Source organism: Mchenga conophoros, linkage group LG1 (genome assembly GCF_057382185.1).
Source record: "Mchenga conophoros isolate Kocher_MC1m ecotype Shallow Benthic linkage group LG1, M_conophoros_male_GT1.1, whole genome shotgun sequence".
Taxonomy (NCBI): Eukaryota; Metazoa; Chordata; class Actinopteri; order Cichliformes; family Cichlidae; genus Mchenga; species Mchenga conophoros.
The window spans coordinates 27597979-27612797 of NC_140526.1; the positions used below are offsets into that span (position 1 = coordinate 27597979).

At 41.7% G+C, this 14819-nt stretch overlaps 1 protein-coding gene across 11 annotated transcripts in view; it reads right to left on the reverse strand.

The window, feature by feature from the left end:
* Positions 1–93: 93 nt before the first annotated feature.
* The window catches only part of LOC146583498 (bromodomain adjacent to zinc finger domain protein 2B-like), a 67923-nt gene continuing 53197 nt past the window's right edge, over positions 94–14819 (reverse strand). For 4 of the 11 annotated variants that reach the window (XM_085272477.1, XM_085272458.1, XM_085272468.1 and 1 more), the window contains 21 exons: positions 14732–14797; positions 14470–14514; positions 14195–14221; positions 12217–12282; positions 11736–11876; positions 11161–11415; positions 10568–10791; positions 9095–9169; positions 8786–9017; positions 8631–8693; positions 8088–8232; positions 6933–7756; positions 6586–6838; positions 6290–6445; positions 5946–6106; positions 5513–5841; positions 4062–4197; positions 3820–3966; positions 3009–3310; positions 2151–2294; positions 94–1982 (listed from right to left, as the gene is read on the reverse strand). In XM_085272477.1, the coding sequence (XP_085128603.1) occupies positions 1826–1982; positions 2151–2294; positions 3009–3310; positions 3820–3966; positions 4062–4197; positions 5513–5841; positions 5946–6106; positions 6290–6445; positions 6586–6838; positions 6933–7756; positions 8088–8232; positions 8631–8693; positions 8786–9017; positions 9095–9169; positions 10568–10791; positions 11161–11415; positions 11736–11876; positions 12217–12282; positions 14195–14221; positions 14470–14514; positions 14732–14797 (3948 nt within the window). In that variant the 3' untranslated portion in view covers positions 94–1825. The remainder of the gene's footprint in view (positions 1983–2150; positions 2295–3008; positions 3311–3819; positions 3967–4061; positions 4198–5512; positions 5842–5945; positions 6107–6289; positions 6446–6585; positions 6839–6932; positions 7757–8087; positions 8233–8630; positions 8694–8785; positions 9018–9094; positions 9170–10567; positions 10792–11160; positions 11416–11735; positions 11877–12216; positions 12283–14194; positions 14222–14469; positions 14515–14731; positions 14798–14819) is intronic. The other 7 variants (XM_085272484.1, XM_085272462.1, XM_085272454.1 and 4 more) reach the window with 6 other exon arrangements.

Genomic DNA, 14819 nt, shown 5'->3' on the forward strand with positions numbered 1-14819 from the left:
CCAATTTTTTGAAGATTACATTTGTGCCTGTGTGTTCCTGGCTGCTTGGATTATGACAATCTGCCACTCGATGAGACAAATAAGGATCTGCTCTTTCTGGATTTTATTGTTAATTTACAGATGTTAAGTTGAATTCAGTTTTGAGACACCGTTTCTGAGATCCTTGAAAAATGTATGTTTCAGAGCAGCTTCTCAGGATCCTGAAAACATTTTACAGTCTGGTCATGAAAGAGGCATTTAACACGATGTAAAGTACAATTGCAGATATTTAGCTAAAAGCACAAACAAAATAAATTTCTCTTTAATCGGGTCACACGTGCAACTTTACATATGACTCGCACTTTGACAGAATAAAGAGTTAAACCGCACTTCTACAGCTGCAGGTCGGACTTGAAATGAAACCAGTTTGAGTCACTTACGTTGAAAAACATCCTTTTAATAGGTCCGTGCCACACACTAGTGAAAAATAAAGCTCCTACAAAAGAATGATACTTTTATTCCACAATATCTTAAATAAAGTAACTTCAAGTACTTTTGACTTGGGTACAAAAAAATCTAGCTGCCTCCATCAGGCCACAACACACAGCAAGGTTCAACACAGTGGTTAAAAATGGCCTTAGGTCCTTGTATTGTGGCAGATTGTGAGGAAATGTATCATGGAAGCATAACTGAATGCTTGTTGTTCCTTTTTTTCTCTTTTTAGTTATTATTATTTATGGGGAGGAATGATTTCTGTGTCACTGTCCAACTTTGGAGGCCTTGTTGGATTGAAATCATATAAAAAAATAATTATCATAAAGAATGAAAACTAAAAACGATAACATCCCCTACATGCCCCTGTTGGAAGGGTAGGCACTACCAAGATTAAGGATACCACAGTGTTTGCAGAGGATATGTATATACTGTACAAACAATATTTATGATAATGTTTTCATCACGTTCACTAAAATAGAATGCTACAATCATTCTAAGGCATAAACAATATCTTAATATTCTTAAACAATTTTTACACATTGTTCCAAACAAGACATAATATAGACATTAATAAACAGTATATACACATGAATCACCACAGCCTAACTGTTCCTCTGCAGTTGCTGTAAATAAATGCAGTTTTACAGATCGAACAATTGAATACAGTCCTCCGATGCCCCAAAGCACTGAACAGTGTAAACAGCTCTTTTTTTTTTCTTTTTTCCTTTTCTTTTTTTTTGTCTTGGCTTTGTTTGATATTTGGGAGAGAGAGAGAGAAAAAAATTATAACACAATAACACATTCCTTTTCAGAAGTCAAAGCAGTTCGGCTGATTCCTCCTTTTTCATAGAAAATGAAGTGGACCTTGATTCATAAATAATTATTACAAAATTAAATACATTCACTATAATACGATTAAATAACAAACGAACAAAAAAACCCAAATAAACAAAAACAAACTATTTACAAGTAGTGGAAAGTATTCTAGCGCAGACACATCATTGACATTTTTGAGGATTCATTCAGTGCAGTGTTCTGAGACAGGGAATGGTATTGCACTATGACACCCCATTTCTCTGGGACTCTTTGGGGCTTTCATCCCTGTTGTAATAAATCCAGTGCACCTAAACAACTTTTTATTTTTCAAGGTGACACCTCTCCTAAGCACACCACAGGTTCCTTATTAAGGAGTTGGCTTCTTCTTCTACCATCCTGCAAAGCCACGTTCTCCATCACAAAATAAAAAGTAACACCTGGTGCTCCGGTTACGAAAAGTTGAATGGGTGTATTGGAGAAGAGTCTGAACAGACTTTTTTTTTTTTTTTAATCTTAAGTGTTTTTTTTATTTGTTTTAGTTTGTTTGTTTCAGAAGCTCAGTCCAGCGCTTCTCAAAGAACTTCCTCATGTTATGACCAGCTCGACCAATGTCTGAATTGTCTTCATTGAATTTTTCACAGTTATCAAAGACCAAGTTGACATCGATGATGAACGTCTCCAGGTTTTGATACCTGAAATTTAAAAAAAAAAAAGAAGACATATTCAGGTTAGAGAGAACAGCAGACACATCACATAATTCCTGAAAAAAACTAAACAAAACTGAAAACACTGGTCTTGCTTTAACTTCTGCGCGAGGCTTTTAGCAGAAAAAAGAACCGAGAGAAGCGATGGGAACTCACTGGCTGCTCACAAGCTTCTCACGTATGGTGGAGAAGTCCATCGGTTTCTTGATGACCTTCCTGTAGCCAGGCACCGATTTCAGGTTGACAGGTGTGAGAAAAGGCCATGCATCCTGATGCCGCTCCAACTCAGCAAGGAGTACTCTGTAGGACAAACAAACACACAGTTAAACTCTGGCCACGACTTTGTGTAAATATAAGCTTTGTGTGTAACACAGAAAAGCTTTCTTTCATAATTTCCTCTTATGTTTAAGCAGCTATAACCAATATTTCTGGATTGACAAGGGATCGGTTACATGTGGGTGAAGGGTGTGAACGAGGCTCCCATTGTGCCTGAATACTGGAAGTTTCTTTTAAATCATTGTTTTGGGTTTATGGTACACAAAGCTAGGACTAGCTGGTGAACAGTGGAGCATTAACAGCTGGAGAATCAGATATTTCCCCAGAAAGCTGAGTAGGCTGAAAGCTGAGGTAAAAGAAAGCTAAGATAGTGCTGCTTTGCCCTAAGTGGTTGTGTTAACAGCATTTCCTAACCAGTTACAGTTTGTTTCTGCTGCTGGTCAAAAATATGTCCATGGAGGTTTAAAGTTTGCATTTAACTCATAATCTTTAGGGTTTTATGAGCTAATAAAACCGCTAAAAAACAAAAGAGAAGCTGACTTTGTGCTGAAAAATTCCAGGAATGAAATACTGCAAGTAAACGTTGATCAGAGGTTTTGTGGCTTTAAACACAACAGAAAATGTAAAACACATCCTCCAACCTTTCCATACAGCTTTGTAGCAGGTGGAAATTACTGTGCAACTACTGAGAAGAAAATGACACAGAAAGACAAGTGCAAACATGCCATGGAGACATACCTGCATAATCCCAGGTCCCTGTTGTTGTCTCGAGCCGTCTTGGCTCGCTTCACACACCCAGTAGTCTCCTGATTGGATGTCGTTAGAGCAGGTGAACTCTCCTCCGTTTTCCTCTTCCTGCTGGTGTCTTTTGCTCCTTTTTTGGGCGTACTGCTGGCACTTGCTGAGTCATCCTCCGACACTTCCCCGTTACCGGCCTGCTTTCCATTCTTCTTTGCCTCTCCGCCCTTCTTGCTACTCCCCCCACTAGATGCTACTGGTTTGGCTGGAGGCTTTTTGCTTTTGGGGGATGGACCACTTGCCTGCAAAAGTACCCAAAATTGCAGCATTTCCTTAGTTCGGGTGCTATTCAAACTGGAACCATTTAGTTTCATCCTCCTAATATTGTCCTTTCCTAAAATGTCATATCAATTTGCCATATCTTAGACAAGCAATAATATTTAGTCCCTTTGCTGACCACATCTGCATCAACACAAATTCTTTAAAGCCTGCGTTAAAAATCGTTACTCAGCTTGTATCAGTATGAGTATGACTTATGAGTTTTACTGTCACTTAATGGGATAAATCCATGCTGCAGACAATAAAATTGAAGAGCAAGCAATAAAACTCTAGGGGAGGAGCAGCTGATGAGATTTCTTTGAGCGAGCAAGTGTCCTTGCGGTTTAGATGCACAAGATATACTCTACAATGTGTCCTTTTTCTTCTTGCCTTTCTACCATCAACTTTACAAAACAGGAGTAAAATAAGTCCTGAGATGAGTCTAAAAAATGCACATTAAAAAAAAATCATAAGTAATAAAAGGTTCAGATACCTTGGATATGCAGGCCGGGCAGTACCAGTCTCCTTCTGGGATGCTGGTGATCTTGGGTTTGTGACAGTAAGTGTGGCAGCCTTTGTCACAGCCATCACACAGCAGGAGGAGGTCCTCATTATCCCCCTTCTTACAAATCTGACAGTACTACAAAATAAGTGCGTCCATTAAAAACAAGTACAAACTTTCCAAATAGTTTTCAATTAACATTGTGGACACAGGCTGTTCTTTTATTCTCTTACCACTTTCATTATCGACCTCTCCCAGGCAATGGACTTCTGCAGTTGCTGGATACACATGGCCAGCTGGGCGGCGCTGCGCACTTCGCTCAGGGCCTTCCTCCACACTTTCATACCGTGGGCCACCTCCTCCTCGCTGCTGAGGGAATTTAAGGGAAGGTTATGAGAATCAAAATAGATACACATATGGGAACGTGTGGGGTTATTTACACACAAACTACAACCCGTAACCAATAAAACTAAGGCTGCTGTGTAAAATGTGAATAAAAACAAAATGCAGTGACTTGCAAATAATTTTAAGCTCGTGTTTATAACGTTCAGGGGCATGATCACAGCATTTTACTGTTTATTTTAAGCTCTATGGTCATTTTTGAATTTGATGCCAGCAACATGTTTTAAAAAAAGTTGAGACAGGACAAAGACTGTGTGTGAGACGCTGTAAAGCGTCGTTAGGTTCAGTAGTGAAAAGAGCGCTGATGTGAGGCTGAGTCTCTAAGAAGTCATTCAAGATGGACTGAGGCAAAGTACAAAACTGGTCTCTGGTGTGACAAATCTTAATTTGAAAGTCAGAAATCACTGACTGCAGGCTAAAGAGGGTAAGACCTACCCAACATCTTATGGTATGGGCACCATTAATGCTAGGGAAAATGCACACAATTTAGAGCAACAAATGCTGGCAGTGTGTCATTCTCAGGGAACGGTTTGCTTATTTCACAGCTCAGAATCAATCTGTAGTAAGATCCTGGCTACAACAATCCACACCTGTCACCCGCTGAAAACATTTGGTGGGCCTGAAACAAAGCTAAACTTTATGTCAAGCAAAAATGGAAAGGTGTAGAAAAAAATTAAGAAAACAGACAAGTTTCAAAATGTGAATTTATCAGTTTCTCGACATTTAACATGTTCCGTTTTTAACTAAACAAATTATTTTTAATGAGTTTCAAAACACGGCATTTTGTTTTTATTTAAAGTCCACACAACTTTTTATGAAAATGGGTTTGTAGTAAACTGTGTCAGTTGAACCAGATGCTGTAAAAAGCTCCATCTGGGCAGAGACAGGCATGACGTTTTTGGGAGTATAGAGTGCTGGGGAGAGGTACACACGTTTTTTTTATCATGTTAAGGGGGACGCTCATGCAGGAAGGGTAAGTGTATGCTGAATAGCAGGAGCTGTAAGTAAGCCTATAACTGAGGTTGCTGATGCACAACACCATGCAGATGATTTTAGGGGGAAAAAATGGCAGTGAGTGGAGCCCCTCCCACACAAAAAGCTGCACAAGACAAAAAGGAAAAAAAAAAAAAAAAAAAAAAAGCAACAGGCAACCACAAAAATCTGCTGTGAAATCAGCAAAGACCCTCACCCTTTGAGTAATATGGGAAACAAAAAAAGCACACATAGAGAGAGGAAAGGGTCTTAGTGGGAGAGTGGGGAGCTGGTTGGAGAAATGACCTACCCTTCCCTGTCAGCACTAGTAGATGGGGCGGGGGCAGGGACAGTGACCGTACCCACATTATCCAGCCTGATCTGAATGGTGGTACCTAAGGGGCTCCTCAGGTACCTTCTCTCGATGTTGCGCTCCAGATCAGCCAGACGTGTCACTGCAATGTCCAGCGGGTTGTCCGGGTGACGCATCACCCCGCCCTTCTCTCCCCGCTCCTCCAGATGCTCCTTGGATTCCTTGTCTCCCGTGTTTGTCGCCGAGGCCGTGGATTTGGTCAGGGGCTTGTGCTCGTAGTACACCAGGTCCTCACGCTCAGACTGAGGGTCCGGGTACGTCCAGCCCTGTGAGAGGAAATGAGCTGTTGAGTTTATTGGCCTCTAAAAAAAACATAAATTTCACAAACAAAATATGTAGAAATATTTGTGCTAGTGTGTTACTATTTCACCTTAACCTGCAGGCTGGCTGCGGTGACCTTCCTCTCCAGTTCCTCAACCTGCTGCAGTATAGCGATGTCCATTTCCATTGCTTGCTCCTCAACACACCAGCCCCGCACCGACTCCACACTGACCTGGCTCTCCTCCAACTCATGGAGCTCAATCATGGCCACTAGATAAATTACACAGCAGACACATGGGTTAGGCAGTGAAAGACAGTTGTTCATATAAACTTCAATAAACCTCACTGATACAGTATTAGCAATTTATTGTGGGATTATAAGGAAACGCTTCTAAGCATGAATGAATCTGATGCACATCATTATGTGCTCAGAGGAGCTGTTTCCAGACTTACCGTCTCTGTGTTTGGTGCAGACCTGGGGGATGATCTCCATGTATTTCTGCATTTGTCTCTGGAGGGCCTTCTCTCTGATTCCTCGGCTGTGGAGAGCATTGACAAGAGCCCTGAGCTCTTCGATGTCAGACACCCGCCACCAACCTGTCAGCATCTCTGAGCACACGGGTGTGAAAGAAAGAAGATGTTTTGTTCAGTTAAGACATGTTACAGTCAAATCAAACTGGGCTTAAGTAAGGATAGCATTGGCTGATCTCATTATATATATACAAAATAATACATCGAGTGTTGCTCACCTTCTGGGATGGGTCGTGGCGTGGCGTGGTCGAGGGATTTGGGCATCTCCAAGGCGGGAGAGGGCATAGAGCAAGTTTTCTCAATGCGAGGTAAAGGCGATTCACTTTTACTGGAGACACTTGCTGCTGTGTTGCCCTCTACAGAGTGACTTGGCATGGGGCTAGGGCTGCTGCACAAAGGCAGGCCGGGACTTATCATTCCACTGGGCCAGCTTGCGAAAGAAACTCCTAGCAAAGAGACACCTGACTTAACCTGTGGAGAAAAGAGGGACAATAGAGGGGTGAGGAAGGTGGTAGTGCACAAAAGGAAATATAATAGCAACATGTTTACCAGCCAGGATTCTCACCTGCAGGGTGGATAGTGGGTAGCTGAGGATGCCAGTTGGGTGGTGTGGGCTGGCAGAGGCTGAGGCAGCAGAAGGGGTGAGAGGGAGAGCAGGGGATGGAGGTGGGGATTTGGGTCTGGCTGGGGTGGAGGATGCCTGAGGAGACACACGGGGCGGTCCTGGTGGTGTTGTGGTGAGGGAGGAGAGGTCACAAGGGTTGCGAGGGAGCAGACTGAACCAGTGCCCGCTCCTTTCTGTTAGCACTCTGAGCAGCTGGTCGTTTGCTTGGAATGAAAGGTGTGGCGATGGAGCCGGGGATGAGGTTGGAGGAGTGTTCCCTGGGCTTTCACGTGCAGCTGGCAGGCACGGGGCAGATAAAGAGGATGAAGCCAGGTGAGGGATGTTTGTTGTGTCGTTAGCAGTCACCATGGAGGGAGCTGTTGCTGCCGCTGTTGCAGGCTCGAGGGTATTGTGAGTGGGGGAGGACGCTGACATAGTGGTTGTAACAGGAGTGCCTAGGGTACTGCCATTCTGTCTCACATGGGGACTCTCCTTGTCTTCTGCCTTCACAGATTCTTTACCAATGTCCTTGCTGACTTCTCTGAGAGCGCACAGCTTGGTTACACAGCCTGGTTGCTGGTAGAAGAGGGTCGGGGAGTTTTTCTTCCCCTCGTGTTTCTTCTCCTCCTCTTTTTGTTGCTCCAAGTCCTGTGTTCGAGTGCTCTGCCCATCGAGGTTGGTGGGTTTCTCCTTCTGCAACTCAATCTCTTGAGGTTCTTCTTTGACCTTGACCTCCTCTGCTGCTCTCCTCCTCCTCTGTCGCTCCTCCTCCAGTTCCTCTGGAGCTGCAGAAAAAAGGAGAAAAACGTACTCCAGTTAGAAAGTGAACTACTGTAACACTGAAACTGGATCCTGATTATTGGACATTACACTAATTCGCTTGCTTTCGGAAGACAGGCAGAGCTGTGTTATTAGTGTTGACAGATGCTATCTGCGTATTTCACTCGGTAACAAAACAGCTGAACATGCAGCTACACGAATTATAAAAGGTCTTTCTTTGTCTTCTTGCCGAGCATGTTACCATTACACATTCATTTTCCAAATATTCTCTCAGATAAGCAAAGTGAAGCGTATACGTATTCAGAAAAAAAAAAGTGGGCGGTGTACTGCAACAACCTTCTCCACTCTCCATGGCTTCAATGAAGACCCCTCCACAGTGGGGCAGTACCCAGTATCGGCGGCGGTACCGATCCTGTCCATACATCATAGAGCGTAGGGAATGGGATATCTCATACAGCTTTCTTCTGGTCTGATGATGTTGCTGCAATTGTACAAAACATACATGGAAATTACAGACCTTCAAAAACAGAAGAAATCTGCCCTACCGGTTTTTGTTTTTTTCTGTGCGACATATGAAGCATCACATAAGATGCTAATGAGGTCATTTATCAAACTAATTAGTGCCTTCATTAGTAAACAGACCTATGGCAACACAAATATCCACACAACGTACAAATCACATTGCAGTTTTCGACACATTTTGCAGCTTGAATTCCAAAGTCTAGCATTGCAGGTGTCTGACGTATTACTTCTATTGCAGCAGGAGATTTTTCTTTAATCTCACTTTGTATATTCGAGTATATCCCACATTAACTGGATCAATCAAACACTGATTTTCATGCACTTTAAAGCATTTAAACGTGTTCAAGAAAGACATACCTTGGCCATTTTTTCTATTTGCTTCTCCAGTTCCTCGACACTAGTAGCATGGTCAACTTCATCCTGATAGAAGGAACAAACAAATACAGGAAATGTCTTTGAGCAACTGCACAAACATTTAGCTTCTTATAATGAAGCTGGCTCTATCACCTTACCTCATCATATGTCTCCACTTTTCTAACCTTCTTTAGTTCTTCCTCCTCCTCTTCCTCCTCTTCCTCCGGTTGGTCGTCACTGTCATCGTCGTCGTCGTCGTCATCTTCGCTGTCTCCACCCAGTTTCCTCTTGCGTTTGGTGGCCGAGGATGGAGTGCCAACAGACTGGTTCTCTTCCACACCCATGCTGGCTTCCCTCTTTCCAGTTCGTTTGGCATAAATGGTTCTCAACCTGTATAAGGACACAGGAGTTTAGTCTGACCTAGTATGGAGAACAAAAACATTATTTTTAGGGTTAAGAAATCTTACTTCTTCAGTTTTCCCTCCATAATAATCTTGTCTTTCCTCATATTTGCCATCTGATCCAGGTTCTTGTCAATCTCACTGCACGAGGAAACACAATTCTGTTAATTATAGCTGTGGCAGTGTACATCCATTGTTTTAGGTAATCTCGGAAACTAATAAATATAATGAGTAAAAGTTCATGGGGGCTGGCTACCATTCACAGCTCAAAAAAAAGCTTAATATAACAGCTGGTATCCCAGAGCACAAATTAATACTTTTATTATTTCCCTACAATAAAAAGGACTGCAAATTACTGCTCCCTGCTGCAGCTTTATTAATTGTTCTCCACCGTATCAATAAAAAAAATAACATCACTGGCTCAGATATAATTTCAGCGTTAAACAAAATAAAACCACATATACCGCATTAACTAATTTTTTCCAGTGTGTGGTTGGTGAAAAGGACTGTTAGATTTTTAATTTTGTCTCAGAGGAAGAGACACATCCTACACTGACATATGGTAATGTGCAAAAGTCTTCTTTCTTTTATTCTATTGAAACATGTGCAAACATACATAGAAAAACGGTGTATGAGGCAACAACAATTCTAATGAATGACCACGTTTATTCATTCTTTAACACAGCGTGAACTCTCTTTGGCAGATTTCTTGTCATTTCTTTAAGTTGTCTTTAGGAATAGTTCTCCAGGCTTCTTGTAACACATTCAAAGTTAATCTTTGGATGTTGGTTGCCTTTTGTTCTGTTCTCTGTTCAATAATGACTAATGTTGAGATCCAGGCTCTGTGGAGGCCAATCCACGACTGTGTGTTTTTCGAAGTATGCTTTTACTGCATTGCTGGTGTATTTGGTGTCACTGTCATCAAAGATTATGCTGCTGCCCATCACATCCTTTCCTGATGATACTGCATGATGGATGAAAATCTTACCATACTTTTCCGTGTTCATAATTCCACCAATTTTGGGAAGGGCCCCACCAACACCATCACTTCATCAAACCCGTTGACACTGATTTTCAGTCTAGTTCTTGTGTAATTTGGCAGACCATAGCATTTTATCCCGATTCCTCTTTCTTAAAAATGGCTTCTTGACAGCCACTCTTCCACTGAGACCTTTTTTGATGAGGCTTCAGTGAACAATAGATGGATCAACTGAAAGGCCAGATACACCCCTCAGGTCCTATTCCTTGAGGATATGACTTTCAGATACTGTTCATTTTCTTTAGATAGTTTGTTTGGGGATCACCTTGTTGATGCAAAAAATACTATTTTATGTCATTAAAGGCGTGTTACCTTTGTCATTTAACTAAAAATAAGCTGCTAGTCTTTTAGAAACCCTGGAGAATTATTGCTCAAGACTACTCAAATAAATAAATAAAAGAAAGCTTGGCTCCTTGGAAGTGAAATATGGAGTATTTCCACAGTATTGTGCAAGACTTTTGCACAGTACTGTGAAGTACTCAAAGTGGTCAGTTACCTACCTGATGACAGCTTTGCTGCAGGCCAGCTCATTAGCCAAGAACCCCAAAATTGAGGCCTTCTGAGCAGGCGTGTGAGCCTGAAAGGCCTTTGTCTTCAAACTGAGAGCCAAAGGAGCCAGATCTGTATTTCCACAATGGGCTCCCATGTACATCTGCAGCACCTCGGAGACATTATCTCTGTTGATGCCAACGTTAGTCAGGTGGTCCCCCAGCATGGTTTTTGTCTAAGGATAGGGAAGTTGATGATAGCAAATAAATTATATATATATATATATATATATATATATATTTTTTTTAATAGATGAAAATGTACCCAAGCCTTTAACCTAAAAACAAAAATATCACATTGCTAGTAAAGGCATGGAGGCATCAGCATTAAAATAATGTCAAGTGTAAAAACACTGATTTTGAAGTCATTCTAAATGACTTTGTGCAAGATCTTTATAATCCTAAAGTTAGTCCTAAATGTATATGATAAAGCTACATATGGTGGCATTGTTAATGTTTTGTATCTTATGGATCATATTTACTAACTTGATTATGTCTCAGCTACAGTCCTAAAGCAGAATCAGTCAGTTCAAAACGCAGCTCACCTTTTGTCCAGGTGGCAAACCAGGATCACAGACTGCCAGAGAAAGCAGTTTGACCAGAAGGTCTTGAACTTGGCCCATGCTGTCCCCCACATTAAGCAAGCCCTCCTGTAGCATTCCCAGCGTGGGCACATCCGTGTTCACATCGAGTCCCAAAACCTTTCCAAAGCCTCGCAAGAACTGCATAAGCATCAGGCAGTCCGACACGGCACGTCCTGGTAGGATGAGTCCGGGAATCCTGGAGAACTCAGGGAGAGCCTGGATGCAGCAATATCAGTAAAATTATGACTCTTTTTGCTCATATTAGGATCGATTAGTGAAGCTAAGAAAAACATGTGTGTCACATGTTATGTGTATGTTCTCAAAATAGTAGTGACAGCTTAGTTTGTGTATTTTGCAGTATGTTATTTTAACCACTTGAGGGCGCACATTTCCACATAAAAATATTCAGTAACGTGGTCTCAGGAAAAACAGTCCACTCAATAATAATAATAATAATAATAATAATAATAATAATAATAATAATAATAATAATAATGATGATGATGATAATAATTATAATAATAATAATAAGATACCTTATGATCAGACAGACACATATCTTCATTTGGTTTCTTCAGTTCCCTCGCTATCTCCAGCTCCAGCCTCCGTTGCTCCAGTTTACGCTCTTTGTTCAGACGCTTCTCATCCCTTTTCTCCTGCCGCAAGCGTTCACGCTCCTAGAGAGTCCAAAATTCAAGGGAGCATTAGGAAAGAAAAATGTGTGTGTGTGTGTGTGTGTGTGTGTGTGTGAGAAAACAGACAAGAAGGTTTACTTGACTTTGCTGAGCTGTGTTAGAATTCAGCCTAATGCTGCTGTGCATTCAAAGGAAAAGTGCTTGAGGGCCAGAATCTTTTGACTTGGTAAGTGTGCAGAAAAAAAAATGAATGAAGGGAAAGAGCGCACATAAAGGAGAGGAAGCAGGAATCCATCGAGGGAATAATGACTTAGGCTCTTTTTATGGAGTGGACTGTGCGCCCGTGTGTGTTTCTGCATTTATTTGCGTGCATATGGGCTACCTCTGCTTTCTTGCGAGCCTCAACAGCCTTCATCAGCATTACATGTTGCCTCCTCCTTTCCCTCTCCTAAAGGGGCAAAAAAAAACAAAAAACAGGCAAACATTAACAAGCACACGTTGTACATACAGTAGTCAAGGCCAGCCTTAGTATAATTGTGCATTAATGTAAAACTGTGATGCACTAAATTCAGTAGAGGCACCATACTTGAACAAACACAGAACAATGCTTCACATGTATACACTTTCACATGTATGGTGGAAGCATAAGTGAAGAGTACAGTAGTACAATGACAACCAAAAAGCAACACATAGATGCGGTACAAAATAGATGTGATGACAGGCTCAAAAAGAGAAGCAGCTGGAATCGGTGACGGCGCCTCTAAACTAGAGCTGACACAACAAAAGCAACAAAACACTAGTTGCCGGAAGTCATCTGACATGCCACATGTCATTAGAGTTATGATAAAAACAATCAATTCTGCTACATGAATCAATGATATCGCCTTTTTTGGGGGGGACACATCACACCTGTAATATTTAGTAGGGGGTTATAAAGAGGAATGGATTGTGAGGTGTAACTACAAACTGAGCAGTTTCACTTCAGTGGTTTTGGCAGCTTAAGTGTTAGCACAGTATGTGACTGCTGAGGATGAGACGTCTGTGTTGTTCTTTGGTGTATGATACACAGTCTACTGCCAAAGGGCACAGGAATCACTGGTGACTGACTATCATTTTATTTGATCTCTTAAGGTTTCCCGCTCCTCCATATCAGGCTGTCATTCCCTCTGTGATCCACCAGAAAGACACAATTGCCACTATTAGGGCTTGCCAAGGACATTTCCAGTTCTCGCTGACTAAAATGGGCTGTTTTGTGAGGACTGTTTTGTCATTGTGATAAACAAAACAGGCTAGATGCCAAGCACTCTGCCGCAATATTTCTTTGTGCTTATTTGTTTGATTTATCTACAAATGGAAAACTTGAAAAACGACAGAAAGCCTGTGGCATTCAGCTTCTTCCAATTCATCAAAAACAACGAAGACGTTAAAGGCTTTTATGATAATAAACTGCAATAAATCAAGTGCGATACGGCCACACGAGACAACTTTAAACACATGGGATTAAACGCGCTTCCTAATTTCAAACACTGTAGTGCACGTGAGGTTGATGCAGTAATCGGCCTGGTCCACGACAGGAAGGCGAACCTTTAGATTCAGCTGCGACTGTGTGTGTGAGTGTGTATGAGTAAGAAGGGCTACAAGCAGGAGAGCCAGGCTAAAATAAAAAGCTACATAGAACCATACAGTCCCCATGGTGAAGATGATTGTATTCTTGTTCTGTTTTTTTCCCCCCCAAAGGTCTTTTTTTTTTTTTATTCCAAGGTGCCCGCACCAAACTGGTGGGAAATCTGCCTGTAAGTGTCTCCACCATGAAGACGAAATGACTCTCAGTAGCTGTTTTCATTCATTGTGCAGAGTATAGGAACAGTGAATGACAGAGAGGCCGGGATGGGGCAGGTTAAAGTCCAGCACTCTGTGGACTGCAGAACAGATGCACGGACGAACAGACACAAGCTCAACGTCTGAGCCGAAATCGTCAAGCACTCACGGGTAACACAGGCTACTCCAATACAACAGTTAGACAATGTATGTGATGGATGGAAACTCCTCGAGCGCACTTTGAGACAGTGAGTGTGGATTGGCTAGCAGTCTTTGCAATGCATTCTGAGTAGAAGGGGAGGATGGGGGGAGGGGGAAAGAAGCTGCCTGGCCACCGTGACAGGGTCAGTTGTCCCTCAGGACGAGCAGATGGAGGCAGCATACTGACTCTTTCTCTCTTTTGTTGGTTTTGCTGGAAAGCCATGCAGAAGAATGTAGTATGACAGCAGCCAGTGCTACACTTAATGCATTGCTATGACAACCATAACACAACCAGTTACACGATGCAGGTGTTAGATGTACAAAAATAAACATACCCATACCATATCTAGTCTATGCCTCTCCAACTCCTGGCAGAGAGAGTTGGCAAAATATTATGGAACAGAAGTAATATCCAATACCAATAAGCAAGGTGTTTTAAACAGAGAAATACTCACGTACACACACTCACGCATGCCTATATTTAAATTCACAAAGTATAAGCACATCCACACACGCACACGCACCTTCAAATTTTTATTCAAGTCTGAGGTAAATGGTTTTATTCAGCAGTAACTATGAGGTTCAAGAGGCTCAGTAAGTTGTTTAGAGTGCCTACCTGTTGTTTGAGCATCTCCGCTTGCTGTCTCCTCAACTCTTTCTCCTTGAAGGCGAGAATGAGAAGATGAGAGAAAAATCAATATGCTTCCATTGTATTAATATCGTGAAAAGTACAAATACAGGCTGATGGAAAAGCCCCACAACACGGTAAATGAATTATACAATTCAATGAACAGGATTTTTGAAGACAAATGAATAAATAAATAAAGGTATATCACAGTTTTCCATATTTTTTCCAAGAGTTTCATTTGTAAGCATACCTTTATACGCTTTTCAGCCTCCAGTATTTTGGCGTTGGCGGCTTCTTCCTTCTTTTTCCGTTTGGCCTTTGAATAAAGATTAAAGTCA